This window comes from Budorcas taxicolor, chromosome 5, assembly GCF_023091745.1.
Source record: "Budorcas taxicolor isolate Tak-1 chromosome 5, Takin1.1, whole genome shotgun sequence".
NCBI lineage: Eukaryota > Metazoa > Chordata > Mammalia > Artiodactyla > Bovidae > Budorcas > Budorcas taxicolor.
Genome location: NC_068914.1, coordinates 158386269 through 158403490, shown reverse-complemented (window position 1 = coordinate 158403490; position 17222 = coordinate 158386269). Strand labels below are relative to the sequence as shown.

At 55.6% G+C, this 17222-nt stretch overlaps 1 protein-coding gene across 1 annotated transcript in view; it reads right to left on the bottom strand.

Annotated features, from left to right (window-relative positions):
* Positions 1-17222, bottom strand: part of PARVB (parvin beta) — a 112405-nt gene that overhangs the window by 29705 nt on the left and 65478 nt on the right. The window contains exons 4-5 of the mRNA XM_052639470.1: positions 7835-7937; positions 1560-1700 (exon numbers count right to left, since the gene is read on the bottom strand). Of these exons, the coding sequence (XP_052495430.1) occupies positions 1560-1700; positions 7835-7937 (244 nt within the window). The remainder of the gene's footprint in view (positions 1-1559; positions 1701-7834; positions 7938-17222) is intronic.

Sequence of the window (17222 nt, the reverse complement as noted above, 5' to 3'; positions counted from 1 at the left end):
TAAGGAGAAAAGGGGGCTTCCCAGATGGCTCAGTACGCTTGCAATGCAGGAGACTCAAGAGTCGAGAGTCCGATTCCTGGGTCGGGGAGATCCCCTGGAGGAGGGTATGGCAACCCACTCCACTATTCTTGCCTGGAGAATCCCATGGACAGAGGAGCCTAGGGAGGGGGGCTACAGTTCATGGGGAGGCAAAGAGTCGCACACGACTGAAGTAACTGAGCCCGCCACAAGGAAAAAGAATCTGAAAAAACGTGTATGCATAACTGAATCACTCTGCCAAACACCTGAAACTAACACAACGTTGGAAATCAACTATACTTCAATTTTTAAACAGAAAAAGGGGAGAGAAGGCAATGAAGATGCTGAATGCAAATGAGAGCTCAGGAAAACCACAGGCAGAACCACAGGCCACGGAAACATGGAGAGAGCTGAGAAGCAGCCTGTGTGAATTTGGCTCATTCAGTTCTGGCTTCTCATTTTTCTCTTTCCTGTTGGCCTCAGGTGACTTATGCAACCACGTTCAAAGGCATGCTGTTTGCAGAAGGAGTGAACCAGGTGGTGGGGAAGGAGGGAGCATGGGCAAGAACGTACAATGGGCATAGGAGGCAGGAGAGGTTCAGGAGGGACAGCTCACCTGGCCGCTAACCCACCCCAGCCATGCGCATTCTTATCTGGGCGCTTAACGGTCCTTCCTCTGTGCCACCAACCGTCTCCAACAGGGAACGCCAAGCAAGGCAAACGGGGCTTGGGGGTGTCGGATGTTGACTCCCGCCCTGCCTGGGGCCCTGGTTGCCAACCCAGCCCCACAAGCTCTTCTGCAGGATGTGGGCCAAGGTGTGGTTATCACACACCCTGTGCCAGGCTTTACTGATTTCCTCCCCCAGCCTCACAACCCAGGAGGCGGGTCTGTCCTGGGTCTCCATGCCAAGAAGCCCGTAGAACCAGACTGCAGTCTTGGTCTCACCCAAGCGCAGGGGCCCCATGTGGCAGGGAGAATGTCTAAGCTGCGCCCTGGCAGCCCCGCCCTGGGGGTGAGGCTGGGCGGTGGGCAGCTGGGTCAAGCCCTTTCCAGCCTCTTACGGTCAATGCTCCACTCCTCCGGGTTTACGTTCCGGCCAGAAATACTATGAAGCACATATTCTCAAAGCCAGCATGCTCGGTGACATGCTCTAGGGACCAGACTGAACCCCCTCCCGAGGTCCTGCCTCGGCGAGTCACCAGTAATACAGCTCACTGGGTGTTGGTGCCACCGGTATGTGGGGTGGAAGAACCCCTCAAGCTTCTTCTGTCTTATAACCCAAACCCCCGCCCTGGCTCTGGAAGTCTCCCTTGACCAACCAGAAACAACCCCTCTCCACTCTAAAGCCCGGGGACATCAGAGCATCGCAGGTGTGACTTCGCCCCTTGCCGATGGACCCCCGGGACCATCGCCTTCCTCCACTCCTGGCTGCCTCTCTCAAACCCAGATGGTGACCCGGTGGACCCGCAGATGAATGACTAGGCGGGAAGCTCGACGGCCAGGCCCCCCGCTCCCTGTCCCCGACCCGCCGGCCGCTTACAGTCCACGGTCCACTGGAGCGGCCGGCTATGGGGCCGCAGCAGCTCCTGCACCGCCTCCAGCACCGTCTGCAGCTTCTGCTTCTGTCCGATTTCTGACTGGGTCACCTCGGCCACGTTCAGCTTGCAGTCTGCCAGCTTTTCTGCAACAAGGACAAGAAGAGTGTCAGGAAAAGCTGGAGGGACTCAGGGCTGCCTGGTCAACCGGCTGTGATGAGGTCTCCCCACCCCTGGCATGGCTGAGTGGATAGGATCACCCCTAGCCGTGAGGCCCACCAGGATGCTGAGCCATGGAACTCTGAACTTGCAAGTCACTGCCGTTTCTTAGAAAATCATGCCAGCAGGAAAAGGAGGGCAGGGAGGTCAAGGATTCAACTGTGGGTGTCCCACCTGGGAACATTCTGTGCACAGAGAATGGACAGGATGATTCAAGGTGCGGCTGGGGAGGTGAGGAGGTGACCTGCAGGGACGGGCCCGGAGGTGAGGACGCTGGGCCAGCGGGCTCCCGCGGGGAGGAGGACTTTGGTGAGAGAACAGGACGGCCTCAGGTGTGGCCCCTGCCTCCTTGCACCTTGCGCGCCCCCGTTCTTCTTTCTCTAGTGCTCGGACAGCACGGCGAGAAGGATTATGAGATGTTCAGGTCCCTGCGACTCTTTTCTCACCAAGAGGGAGCAGGAAGCAGTCAGGGGGAGCTGACAAACACGGTCACGTCTGCTCCAGATTTGTTCACGGAGACTGAGCTTCGGGCTTCCCCGGTGGCTCAGCTGGTAAAGAATCTGCCTGCAATGCGGGAGACCTGGGTTTCAGGTCTGTGTTGTTGGGAAGCTCCCCTGGAGAAGGAAAACGCTCCTCACTCCAGTATTCTGGCCTGGAGAATTCCATGGAATGTATAGTCCATGGGGTCGCAAAGAGTCGGACACGACTGAGTGACTTTCACTTTCACTAAGCCTCGGCCTTCGAGCCTTCATTCCCCTCCCGGGCGGGGCCAGAGAGACCCCTCACTGCACTCCTGTTGAGGGGCGGGCGAGGAGGGCTCCCCAGGCTTCCTGCCTGTTCACTCATTCCCAGACTCGGGGGTTCCCCGATAGGTCTCCTCTGCAAAGCAACAGGACATCACAGGACATAATGAGATCAGGAACCCGGATGGTGATGAGAAAGTGCTGGGCACAGAGCCTGACACGCTGCGAGCCTCGGGCACGGAGGTGCTGGGGGCGGGGGCACTGCTGGGAGGCAGGTGCAAAGGCCATCACGTCCAGGCCGGGCACAGGCAGGGCTTCTGTTTGGCAAGCGGTCCCCGGCAAGGTTCTGTTTAAGGCGTCTTCTCCGGAGGCCCCTGTTTCTTCAACACGGTCTCCCCACATCCTCCCCTCCCTCAACCAGCACAAGAAGCAGCAGTTTAATAGCCCCCTTCAGGACCCTATGATCACACAGCAAGACCTGCCGGGCTCAGGACACGCCTTCACTCATTCATCCATTCACTCACTTACACAGCAGTTACCGAGCACCTGCTATGTCCAGGTGCTGTCCTAGGGCCGGAGGCAGCACAGACCAGGGAGGGCTCTAACGGGGGGGTCATGGGGGGTCAGCCACACCTAAAGGGCCTCGGCTCGTGTAGGGCAGGCTATGCTGGAGGCAAAACAAAGCAGCTCAACAGAGGACGGAAGTGATTCCCGTTTATGCATTTTCACTTCCCCCCATCGGTATGCACTAGGTATGAGCTGAATAACCCACCGCTGTCTGTCCACACGTGCGCTCACTTGCTCTGTCGGTCCGACTCTCTGCGACCCCCATGGACTCCGCCAGGCTGTAGCCCGCCAGGGTCCTCTGTCCATGGGATTTTCCCAGCAAGAATACTGGAGTGGGTTGCTGTTTCCTCCTCCAGGTTGTCCATATGAGCCCCCAGGCACTCAACAGCCAGGGACAGGACGGAGCAGAGGCCCCTGAGGAAGGAAGCGGGGCTGCAGAGGACCCCCATTGGGGAGAGACGGGGAGCCAGGCACGTCTCTGCGGTCCCTTCCAGGCAAACCTGCAGACGGAATGTCCCAGGGGAGGAGAGGCCGTCGATGGAGAAGGGAAGGAAAGGGCAGGAGCCCGCTAGAGCTGCCAACACAAAGCACCATAGGATGGGTGACTTAAACGTGGAGATTACTTCCACACCGTCCTGGAGGCTAGAAGTTCAAGATCAAGGTGTCAACAGAGTCAGTCTCCTCTGAGGCTTCTCAAGGATGTCGGCTTGCAGACATCCTCACCTGGCCTCCCGTCTGTGTGTGTCTGCATCCTCATCTCCTCTTCTTAAAAGGACACCAGTCTGAAGGGTTTAGGGCCCACCCCAGTGACCTCACTTTAACTACAAAGATGCTGTCTCCAAATACAGTCCCATTCTGAGGTCTTATGACTTCAGGGGGGACACAGCTCAGTCGATAACAGAAAACAAGGCGGTTGGTCGAGCCTGATGCTGCCTGCAGTCACGTCTCAGGAAACTCCCCCTTTGGGAGAGAAGTCCTTGGCCCTCCGTATCACCCGCAACCATCTGCCCACTGATGGGGCTTGCGGGAACGGCTCAGGGCTTTGGTGTGGCCAGGACCCCTCTCTCCCGAGCCTGGGAAGAGCCAGAGGAAGACAGGCTGGGCTCTCGAGGGGGCAGGAAACCATGGGCAAATACGGGGCTCTGGATACTTATTACGGGAGGAGGCGTCTGCCTTTCCTCCAGGGGAGGGGAGAGCCTGAATCCGAGCAGGACGGCAGCCAGCCCGGGGAACCCCTCACTGCCCACAGGTGGTCCCCCCGGACAACACTGCCCATCCAGCAGTGTCACCCCCTGGAATCTGCCCTGGCAGAGGGTCTGGCAGCTGCTCCCAGAATCCACTCTTAGGGAGAGGGATGCACGCAGGGGCCTAGTGGTGACCTACAGCTGGTCAAGCCAGGGTCTGCTCTCTGTCCTCATCTCCCCCCCACCCGGGCTCCTCACCCCTCCTGGCTGGACCCTTCAGAATCCTGTCCTGGCCCCTCCTCTGACCACTGACCCCCCACCAGGGCCCTGGCCCCAGACCTCTTGTCTCTATACAGAATGAGTGAAAGTCGCTCAGTCTTGTCTGACTCTTTGTGATCCCACGGGCTATACAGTCCATGGAATTCTCCAGGTCAGAATACAGGAGTGGGGAGCCTGTCCCTTCTCCAGGGGATCTTCCCGACCCAGGGATCGAAGCCAGGTCTCTCACATTGCAGGTGGATTCTTTACCAAGCCTGGAAATCAGGTTTTGGCCTTGACATTCAGCCAATCTCAAGTGTTAGCTTTCTGTCTTTGGAAAGCAAAGAGCTCAGTGCCTCCCTCAGTGTCACTGCTGGCAGCCCTGGGCCCCAGGGTCATGTGATCCCGTTGGTTACTGCAGCACCTCATCAGCGCAACAGCTTCATTAACACGACCCAGCAAGACCTTGTGAAGTTCCATTAATATCTGGATAGTCTCCTCCATTGTTCTCTTCTTCAAACAAAGTGGTATGTCAAACCACTTGACACCCAAGAGATTTTAGAACTGCCTTATCAAGGAGCACTTATGCAAGATATTCAAACAGGATGGAGCTGCAGCTCCTTGGGAATAAAAAGGCTGCCTGAGCCAACGCCGACCTCTTGTTATACATTACAGATAACAAAACGGACGTAGCAGGGCTCACGGACGACCACAGCTGCTTCGGAGCAAGTCTTCCATTTGCTGAGACCAACAGAAGGGGGGACCCAAAGGGTGTGCCTTGAACAGACAAGGACTTCTTACAGGTAACCTGCTCTCAGACGCGGCTGTGGCCCTACTCCAGGGAGAGTGCGGGCATCCTTTACCGGGATCTATGGCTGAGATGCGGGGGCACCTTGAGAGCCAGACTCCCATTGTTAGAGCTAAGGCTTAGGGACGCAATTTTTCCAAGTGGCTGGGTGAGTGAAGCCATGGCTGCACGCCAAAGGAATCAGAAACAGAAGAGTGAGTGAGCACCACACTTTTATGTCTGCTTCTGAAAATATTAAAAAGTGTCTCCTTTGGGCAGTGAATAAAGCAGCGGTTCAAAGGACTATTTCAATAAAGCAGCGTCATCACCAACAGCTAAGTCTTCAGGTCCAGGAGTCAGGCGGAAGCTAGGTCTTTACATAGAGAAGGAAGGAGGGAAGCTGATGACCCTGGGCAGCTTCACCACCAGTGCAATCCTTGTGGACAGGGTCAGCCCAAGACCCACGCCCTCCTCCGTCCTCCGCTGAAAGTAAGCGTCTATCATCACAAATGTCCATTTCAACGACCTCGAGAGCAACCTAGCACGCGACGCACTGAGAACCGCGGTACCGATGATACAGCATGAAGCAGCAAAGCTCCAACCTACATTTTTAATAATCAAACTGTGGTAGTGACTACACAATCTTGACAACGTTTCGGATTTGCTCTTACACCAAAGTTCATTCTAAGATGTGCGCTCTCTGCTTAGCCAAACAGAGGTTTAATTCTTGGTGCAGGGTGTTCAGCCAAACACTGAATTCGGACGCTCCCTGTGAGTGGGGCCACCTGGTCCCATGGTATTAACCATCTCAGCCGTGCCTGCCTCCACTCTCTCCCTGCGGTTGCCCTGGGCAGGATGGGCATCTCAGCCCTGGCAGATGGCACACCGGCCTCCCCATCCCCACCCCCCTCGCTACTCCTGAGGGCTTTCTCATTCACTGGTTGCTCAGGCCACAATCCTGGCCATCAGCCGCCAGCTTTAACCTCCAAAATATCCTCCGCTTCCACCGCACACCGAACCACCCCATCCAACACCCAGGGAGCTGTGACAGCGCTCTGACTGACTCCCCCGTCTCCCCCTCCTGACCCTGCTCCCTGCCGTTCTGCACCCAGAAGCCCAAGAGACCTTTTAAAGCACAAACTGCAATCTCATCACGGCCCTGCTCACATCCTCAGGTGGCTTCCTGCTACGTGTGATAAAAGCCTCTGTCCACCAGGGCACGTGGTCTGTCCACCGCCGCCTCCTGCAGCCTCCTTCCGCTGCTCTTTAAACACTACAGACTCCTCCTCTCTTCAGAGTCCCGGCCCGGAAGGTTCTTTCCATGCCAGCTGGTGCAGAAGTCGGCTAGGATGTCAGCTCCCCTGGGGGCTGCCCCAGACCGCCCAGCCCTTTCCAGCCCACCCAGCTCCGTCCCTTGTAGACCTCTCGCATTCTCTGCATAGTGCTTGGCACTCTCTCTGTTGTGGCCACACCGTGCGGCTGGTGGGATCTTAGTTCCCAGACCAGGGATGGAACCCACGCGCCCTGCAGTGGAAACACGGAGCCCTAATGAGTGGGACTCCAGGGACGTCCCAGGCATTGTCTTAGACCGTCAATTTGTGTCTTAGAGCATCAGTTTGTGTTCACAACAGCTCTCTTTCTCCCCTCTGGCAGAACAGGCATCGGTGGTGGGGCGCGGGGACCTTCCTCTCTTATCTCCACTGAGTCTCCACACCCGCCACCCTGTGGGTGAAAGGGCGTTCGTTCAGCAAACGAAGGAACAACCAGAATAGACACACCCTCTCCTTCCTCACGCACTTTCCAAGGACTGACCGAACAAGGACACCACGTCTTCAGAGCCGGGTACGTGACACGGTCCCCACGGCCTCCCAGGCTCCCCGCCCAGATCACACTGTCTGTAAGCACTGCTGTGCAGAGTGCACAAACCAGCCCACAGGGACTGGGCTCGAGGAAGGACGCAGGGGCTGAGCCGAGTCCATGACCCGGGCAGTTGCAGAGGCTGTGTCCTGCGGGTCCAGGGTCAGCCCCCTCCCCATCAGTCTGCTTTCCCCAAGTATCTCCGCTACCAAAAGCACCCACTAAATCCCAGGTGCTGACTCAGACCCCCTTGCCCCCAGCACATCCGTGCAGAGCAAAACGCGACCCCACCCCAGTGCTGGCCCCGCCTGGAAGGAGTGACCCTTCAGGTGGTTTGTGGGGAGACCCCTGCACAGGACAGCACACGTCCATGGGGTCATTAAGGGGCAAGGAGAGTGAGCAGATGGGCCCAGAGAGCAGGTCTGCACCCCACCAGGGCCAGGATGGGCCACTAGGAGGCGAGTCCCAGTGGACAAGGGAACCCTGAGTCTTCCAGGCCACCCTCACGAGGGCCTGAGAGAGGGGACCTGGAGCCCAATCGAAGCTGAAGGCCCAGGGATGCCATCTGGGAGCCGAGGGCTCAGGCCCACGGCTTATGGACAAGTGACCAATGACGCCACATACAGCATGGTCCAGCTCCTGGACCGCCCCTCCCGGGGACTCACCCAGCAGCTTCTGCAGCACCTGCCCGTCGTACAGGTCCTCCTCCAGCTGCTTCACGATGATCCTCTCCTCCACCAGCACGTCGTTGATCCAGTCGATGAGGACCTGCGGGTGGACAGGAGTTACAGCCTCGCTCACTGGTGCCTGGAGGGCCAGGCGGTGACCAGAGCACGTGCAGAGGGGAGGCACCCCCAGGGCAGGGGCCGGGAGAGTCCGAGGGGAGAGGCCAGCTGTTCTCCCCGCCCCCAACCCCACCAGGCTGCCGGGCGTCCTGTGGGATTCACGGGAGGCCGGGCAGAGGGTAGCACTGGGGGGAAACTGGCTGCCTCCCAGAGGGGAACTTGGGTGTGTGCAAAAACTCAGCCGAAGGAGATGATGGTATTCAACACAACGTGGGAGGCGAGGGGAGCAAGTGAGGAAACATCAGTGACACACACGGCCTGAGGCGGGACAGTGAGCTGTAAAACGTCCACACCCGTCCTGCCCTTAATACCCGCATCAAAATCACATGAACCTAAAGCTACAAAGAGAAGGGGTCCTGAGTGGCCGCAGCTTACGGCTCTGTGAACCGGCTCCCAGGGGCACACTACTTTTCTAAGGCTTTACAGAGGTGGAAGCCACATTCCACACAATGCATCCTTTTAAAACGTGCGATTCGGCGGTTGTCAGTAGACTCACAAAGTTGTACAATGGCCACATCACCCTCTGAAGGACAGTTCCATCCAAAGGAAACTCCGCACCGTCAGCAGTCACTCCTCCTTCCGCACACCCTTGACCAGCTCCTCCCAACCACAAAACCGCTCTCTCTCGAGGGATTTGCCTGTTCTGGATCCTTCATATAAATGGGAATCAAATCGCACGTGATCTTTCGTGTTGGGCTTCTTTCCCTTGCTGCTGCTGCTGCCGCTGCTGCTAAGTCACTTCAGTCGTGTCCGACTCTGTGCGACCCCATGGACAGGAGCCTGCCAGGCTCCTCTGTCCACGGGATTCTCCAGGCAAGAACACTGGAGTGGGTGCCATCGCCTTCTCATTCTCTCCCTTAGCACAAGGTTTTCAAGCTTCACCCACATTGCAGCACATGCCGGGGCCTCGCTCCTTTTCACGGCTGAGTCACGGTCCGTTGCTCAGAGACACACACTTCACGGATTCATTCACCGGGTGATGGGCATTCGGGGTGTCGCCCCTTTGGGCCTAGTGTCAGCCGAGCTACAATGAACACGGGCGTGAAAGCTTTACCTGGACACACGTGTTCATTTCTCTAGACCAGCCTTTTCTCAACAAGCTTGTCTTCAATTCACCGAGTTTAATATATCATAAAAGAAGACAGTTTCAACTGTGAAGATATCTATGGAGACGCAGGATTCCCACTGAACAGAATCTCATTTGGCCGATGCTGCTTAAGGCGCTTCTCCTCAAAATGAAAGCGATGCCCTGAACAGACTTGATCAAAAATGTATGTAGTCCACAGCTTCCCTGTGGAGCAAAACCAATAAAACTGTCTAATTGGTCCCAATGACCTCCTGGAGATGGGCACTGATTGGTCCTCTCAGAGAGAAATAGAAAGGGCACAAATCCAGCCTAGAGTGTTCTCTGTCACCCTCTGATACCACGCCACCTGCAAAACCGGCCACAAAGCAAATTTCTGTGGAGTATGTTCTATTTCCCCTCTAACTCAGAAAGATTAAATCAGACACACAATCCCATGAAGAACAGAAGTGAATGCAAATTAAAGGGAGGACTGGAGGAAGCACGAGGTGCGCAGCCCTGCGGCATCCTGGTTCTGCCACAGCCCCCTCAGCAGGGTGGGTGGGAGGGAGGTGGCCCCACGCTGCAGACCTCCTCCGTCCGCCTTCTTCAGGGAGGGAGCATCGGCCTGGGAGGCTGGGAGCCGGACGTGCCCACCCAGCGGCCTTCTCTCCCTGCCTCCAGCAGCCTTCTCCCATCACCCATCTCCCGCCTCCACTGACCACCTTCTCAGTGTTCGTGTATGTGTGTGTGTGTGTGTGTGTTTGGGGGGGGGGTCCCCATGACACCTTCCCCTCCTCCGGATCTTCAAAGAAAATAGACCTGGACAGCTCCTCTCCACTCTCCTCCAAGGCCAGCTCATGCCATCCTATGATGTCCAATGCCTCCCTCCTGGTCCCAGTAACCCCCTAAAGGTCCAGCCCCATCTCTGCCCCATCCTCCTGCTAGCGTGCTTCATGAGCATATCTGATTGAACATGCTGCCCGCCCCCCACCAACTCTCAAATCTCCTCCTTATATGAGAAGCAAACTGGATACCGTGCTCCAGCTTCAGGAGCCTGGATTCCACCCCTTTATCCCTTCATCCCACTTCCTAACTGCATCCACTTCTCATTGTCTTCTCTCCCACCGCCCTCGTCCAAACCACCTCCCCAGGCCATTGCCACAGCCCCGCCGACCAAGCATGCTGCCTCCTTGCTGGTGCTCTTCAGATCCCCACGCTCCTCTCTGCCCCGGGCTTTTGCACGTGTTAATCCTTGCAGCCTGAGCGCACCTCCTCCTGCCTCCCCCATTGACTGGCCAGCTCTCACTCATCCATCAGGCCTCAAGCTCTGTGATCATCCTCCGAGCGCCCCTCCACCCCGCCCAGGCCACATTCCCCAACATGGCTCTCACTGCTCTCAAGGGCCTTTCCCCAAACCTGTTCATGTTTGCAGTGAGAACACAATTTCATTTTTAACTATCTCCCTGCTGGACCTGAAGCTCAGTGAGGGCAGAAACTATGGCCTCTGGTCTGTGGCTCTGTCTCCAGCACCCATTGCTCACCACCTGGCACTGAGTCCATCAGTCAACCTGCTGAGCACCCACTGTGTGCCGGGCCAAGCCCAGCAGTCCACCCGCTGAGCACCCACTGTGTGCCGGGCCGAGCCCGGCAGTCCACCCGCTGAGCACCCACTGTGCGCCGGGCCAAGCCGGGCAGTCCACCTGCTGAGCACCCACTGTGTGCCGGGCTGAGCCCGTCAGTTTACTTACTGAGCATCTACTATGTGCCAGGCTATGGGAATAAATCAGGTGAGGACTCTATCCTTGAGGATCTTACCTTCCAATCAGACATGACAAGACAAACAAATGCACACCCCGTCGGGCTGTGATCGATGTTATGGAGAAAAATAAGTCAGAACAGTGTGTTAGTCACTCAGTCATGAACCAGTCTTTGTGACCCCACAGACTGTAGCCTGCCCGGCTCCTCTATCCACAAAATTCTCCAGGCAAGAATCCTTGAGTGGGTTGCTATTTCCTTCTCCAGGGGATCTTCCTGACCCAGGGACTGAACCCGGATCTCCCACACTGCAGGCAGATTCTTTACCATCTAAGCCACCAGGGAAGCATGGGTGGCACAGAGGTAAAGAATCCACCTGCCAATGTAGGAGACGCAAGAGATGAGAGTTCAATCCCTGGGTCAGGAAATGGCAACCCACTCCAATATTCCTTGCCTGGAAAATTCCCTGGACAGAGGAGCCGGGCAGGCTACAGCCCATGGGGTCGCAAAGGGTTGGAGGCGACTGAGCCATGTCAGAATACAGTGGAGAAGCCTGACGGGCACAGCTCGGCCAGGTGACCCAGGTCCACATTACAGGATCAGTCATGTCGTCACACGTGCCCTGGTGGGATGGGATGAGGGACCTTCACCTCTGTGGTCTCCCGCCCCAAACCCATGACTCTGAGAAAAACACCAGACTAAGCCTAATAGAAAGACATCCTACAAAACCCCCGTCCAGCCCTCCTCAAAACTGACATGGTCATCAAAAACAAGGCCCCCACAGCACCCAGCAAAACCCGACAGGCGCTACAAATACCAGGTGTGTGTGCGCCTGCTCAGAGTCCTGTCCCACTCTTTTCTGACCCCGTGGACTGTAGCCCACCAGGCTACATTCCCTGGGATTTCCCAGGCAGGAATCCTGGAGTGGGTTGCCACTTCCTCCTCCAGGGGATCTTCCCAACCCAGGGATTGAACCCATATCTCGGGTCTCCTGCAATAGCAGGTGAGTTCTTTACCACTGGGAAGCCCAGGTGAGCAGGGACGGCTAATGAGGCTCCCGAGGTGGCTGATCACTTTTGGCTAACAATTTAAAAGATTTCGTAGGCAGAATTTTAAAGTGCCCCCTAAGACCTCAGTGGTCAGGCCCATAGGATCCCTCGGACAGCACAATGATGGGACCGTACTCTGTGATCAGGCTGTTATGGGACAGCCTGACCTCAAGAAACAGGGATTGTCCAAGGGCCTGACCTCATCAGGGGAGCCCTTTGACTCTGGATCCAGAGGTCAGAGATCCAGAGACCATAGAGGGATCCAGGAAGGGAACGTGGGCTGTGACAGCGGAGAGTGAGGTGGGTGTCTCCGGGAGCAGAGCCAATTTCCGCCACCCAGGGCCTCCAGTAAAGCACTTAGTGCAACTGACACCCTGATTTCAGCCTCAGCAGACCCTGAGCAGAGGACCCGGGCCAACCACACTGATCCCTGGACCTCAGAACTATGAGCTCACTAAACAGATGTTGCTTTAGGCCACTGAATTGGTAAAAACTAATTTACACAGCAATAGAAAACTAATACAAACAGCATTCCACTGTCACAAATCCAAGCACGAGCCTCACAGACCAACAACAGTACACCCTATACAACCAGTGCGCTGCTGACCTCTGGGGCCTGCACTTGAGACCCAGCGCCCCTAGGGCGTTTGCTGTGTGACCTGGAGCCAGTCACTTAACCTCTCTGGGGCTTCAGAGTCTTCATTAAAAAGAAGACAAATCAGTTCCTATCCCTGTGTGTGCTGTGACCAGGCAATTTCCTTTCCAGAAGTTTCTGCTAAGGTGCCAGTCCAAACGTGCTCCTAGACATTTTCTAGCTCAGAAGCGATTCCAAATTTTGTGTAGAAAAAGCCGAATGCACGAGAGAAAAGAGCCCGGAGGGATGCAAATTAAACAATTGCCACTGCCTTCTGTTTGATTTTTACATCTTCCAGGTTTTCAGCAGTATATATTATTCGGTAATTAGAAAGAATAATAATAGATGCCATTTATAAAAATTAATTACTATCCAGATGGCTTCTCTGCCAAAACTGACAAGCAAATCCTAAAATGCAAATGGAAAGTCAAGAGACCCCGAAAAGCCAAAGCAATCTTGAGAAAGAACAAAATTGGAGAACTCACACTTCCTGATTTCAAATCTTCCTACAAAGCTAGAATAACAAAACGTGACACAGAGGTCAGTGAAACAGAAATGGGAGCCAGGAATAAACCTCATGTTACAGTCAACTGATATCCGTGAGGGCGCTGAGACAATTCAACGGGGAGAGAACGGTCTTTTTAACAAATGGTGCCGGGACAACTGGATATCCACGTGTGAAAGAATGAAACTGAACGCTTCCTTTATACCACTTGCAGAAATCAACTCAGAATGGACGTCCGACTCTTTGCGACTCTATGGACCCACCAGGCTCCTCTGTCCATGGGATTCTCCGGGCAAGAATACTGGAGTGGGTTGCCATGTCCCTCTCCAGGGGATCTTCCCTACAAAGGGATTAAAACCAGGTCTCCTGCATTGCAGGCAGATTCTTTACCATCTGAGCCACTAGGGAAGCCCATGATATAGCCACAGGATGCAATATTATTCAGCCATTAAAAAGGAATGGAGTTTGGACACATGCTACAACACGGATCTTAAAAAACACAATGCCAAATCAAAGAGGCCAGACACAAAAGCCACATACTGTATGATTCCCTTTAAACGAAATACCCAGAATATGAAAATTACAGGGGTGGAAGAATGCTATAGAGACAAGTGGTTGCCAGTGGCCAGGAAGGGGGATTTAGGACTGAGTGCTGATGGATATGGGGTTTCTTTCTGGGGGTGATGAAAAGTCCTTGATTGATACAGGTGATGGTTGAACAACTCTGGGAGTACACCAACAACCACTGAATTGTGCAGCATGGGAATTCTACCTCAATACACCTGTTATTAAGAAGCTAATCTCTAGAATGCAGGTGCTAGCGTCTGCCTCTGCAGGGGTCACAAACCTCCGTGACCTCACCACCCCTGGAGCTCTCTGCATGTCAAAAGCCCCCTTCTGATTTACTCAGCATAACCAGCAGCACCTAGTACATGTAGACACCATCCTAGGTGTTTAAGCTACAAACATGGCCTCATCTCTGTCTCACCCGGGTCGCAGATGCTTGCTGGTCCTCCCACAGCCACTAGAGGGAGCTGGTTCCTGCCCCACCACACCTCCACCCACTGAGAGTCAAACTCCGATTCACCTTCCGCCACCCCTCTGATCCCACCTCTGACCACCCTGGTCCTTGCTGTCGAAGCTCCAGCCACACTGCCTCCCTCGTTCACCCTCATACCTGCCAGCACGTGCTTCCAATGGGGCCTCTGCACTTGCTGCCAACCAAACAGCAGGTCTCTGCTCAAACGCCCACCCTCAACCACCCCACCGGAAACAGCAGGGAGAGGAGGCCACCCCGCTTCTTGCTTTAGGGTCCTCCCAAGTGCTCACACCACCAGGTCACGCACTCATCCGTCCCTGGACACACCCGTCTCCCCAGCTGGACTGCCAGCCTGCTCAAAGGCATCGCCCCAGGGTAGACTAGGAACAGAGCCTCGAAGGTGCCCAAACCAACTGCAGAGCTGCCTCCGGACCCACAAAGACCTCTCGGGCACGCAGACCTCCGCCTCACCCAGGACACGGACTTGTCGGGAAACACACAAGAGATGTCTCTGCTATGGAGAGACTAAAACTTCAAAAATTCCCATCTGGATCTCTGACCTGGTCAAAGTGCAAATACAAAAACGAGACAGAAAAGGGATAAAAGTCAAAGTTCACCCAACAAGTCACAGAGGTCGGCTCTGAGAAGCAAAAGCAAACCAGCCGCCCCAGCAGAGGCGCAGTGACCCCGGCCACCACCAGTCACCCTATCCTTGTACCATCCAGGTCACCCATCTCAATCCTCCGCTTCACAAAAGACTTTACAGATGGCAGCCGTCCTTATGTTTTCGAGATGTGCTCATTTGCAATCCCTGACTCCCGCAGGCACGTGTCGAGGACGTGGTATTAATGGTGCCCTTGGCACAGGGCTCTTCGCACGGACCTGCCACAAGCTTGCTTAAACTAGAATAAAAAATTACTTCCCTGAGTTCTGTCTGAATGATAATCAGGGCCTGCAGCCTGTCTCCCCCAAAGCTATGACAGTTATGTTTTAATCACTTCCAAATACGCTTGTCATGACTTAACTCACTGAGGATGCAGGCTTATTACAACCCGCAGACACATCAGCAAGCATCTCTGCCCAGTGAGGATGGCATCATCTTCTGCCCAGAAGACCATCCTTGTGCAGCTGACTTTCTTCTTAGGGGCGAAAGGAGGGAGCAAACAGAACTTAGTAACTCAGAAGAGTCTTGTCCAGTAAACTGGGAGATGAGACGGGAGATCTGCTCCTGGGGGAAAATGCCAGCCCCAGGGACAACACCACCTGCCAGCCTGGGACCAACGCAGCCAACAGGGTGGAGGCCCCTCTCTGGTGATTTACTCTGGAAAGCACAAAAACTGCCATTCCTTCTTTCGAGGATTGTTAAAAATACAAAGGATCTCATCTGTAAACTGCTATCCTCCCCAGGCAGCACCGGCTATTCACCCTGTGAGAGAGTCAGGGCGCTCCTGGAGGATGCCAGCTCAAAGAACCACAGGATGAAACCCATGCAGAGAGGACACAGGAGAAGTCTTTCTTGAACCCGCAGGACACTCACTTCTAAATGTGAACCACAGACCTGCCCGTGTGCCTCACACCCACGTTCCAGCGCCCAACACAGCACCCGCCAGACAGCAAGCACGTAGCATCTGATGTCACCCCCAGGCATGTGGATGGGCACAACGGTTCTCCTACTCCAATCCGAACCGGGATTTGAATCCAGGAAGCTGACTCCAGAGCCCACCACGCCCACCCCTTGACACTGCGTCATACACAGCAGATGCTCAAAGACGGTGCTTCAATGAACCGCCTCACTCTTGACGCCCGGCTTAGCCAGAGCCTGGTGTGCTTGTTGGTTGGTTTGTTTTACAGGAAGCAGAGAGCAGCTCACCATGTTTTAAACGGTGACAGTCTGGAGGAGGGAGGTTCAGTGAGGCTAAGTCTACAGAGAGAGACAGGACAGGGGCCAAGGCAAGAGGTTAAAAATTGCAGGTGATGGAGAACAGAGAAAAAGCAAGGAGACTGTGCTTCCTCGGAAAGATCCCACTGGCCCCAAGGCTGGGATGTGGCCAGCTGTTAGGAGGTCAACTGGACCTCACCCTGACCTGCTCAGGCCTGCACGTGGTCCAAGCCCTGCACTGAAAACAACTGCTTCTGGGCCGAATCCCAACAGAGGTCCCTAGGAGGTAGCCTGTGCTGGAACCTACTCAGATTTAATCAACCAGAAGCCTGGATAATCAGAGTCTAGGGCTTTCCAGGGGGCACGAGTGGTAAAGAACCTGGCCGCCAACGCAGGAGACGAGAGAGAGGTGGGCTGGGTCCCTGGGTCAGGAAGATCCCCTGGAGGAGGGTACGGCAACCCCCTCTAGTGTTCTTGCCTGGAGAATCCCATGGACAGAGGAGCCTGGCGGGCTACAGTCCATGGGGTCGCAAAGAGTCAGGCACGACTGAAACGACTTAGTACGCACACACAGTGCAAGACGGGCTTTCTGAAAAGCAGTAAGGATCACACAGGCAAAGTGGATGGAGGTCTGTCTGAACCACCAGGCCTGGCCATCCGCCCCCGGCTCCCTGCTCCCCAGGGCTTCTGGCGAACCGCCTGCATCATTACCCATAGGTCCCCCCAGCCCTTGCCCCCTCATCCCAGAGCTCGCCTTCTCAAGGTTCGGATCCTGGAGATCTGAACTGAGGCAAAAGGCCTATCCTGCCCATGGGCTGGGCTGCACCCTCCGCCAGGTGGTCCTGATGCAGACCCTCACAACCAGCCACCAGCCCAGCTCCCCCGTCGGTGCCACGGTGCATGGTGACCTGAGGGCACCGGGATTCAGCGGGGAGCAAAACTCAAACGGTCCCCAGTGTCTGGGGGCACGTTCTAGAGGGACGAGAAAGAACAAAACCAAACAAATGAACAGGCAGGTGTCCAGGCAGCAGGAATTTGAGGCAAAGAGGGCAAGAACATGGAGGGCGGGGCAGCACAGGCAGAGAGGGAGCCAGAGAACCCACCCCTGCGGAGGAAAATCCAAGAGAAAACCAAAGGCTGAAAAACAGTGCTCCAGGCAAGGGGCTGTGGGCGCAGAGGCCAGGCACGTGGTGGGGTCCCGAGAGCCGCCCTGGGAGGTGATCTCCCAGCCCCTGGCATGTCCTGCCTGACAGAGCATCCTGGTTTACACAGGGACCTTGG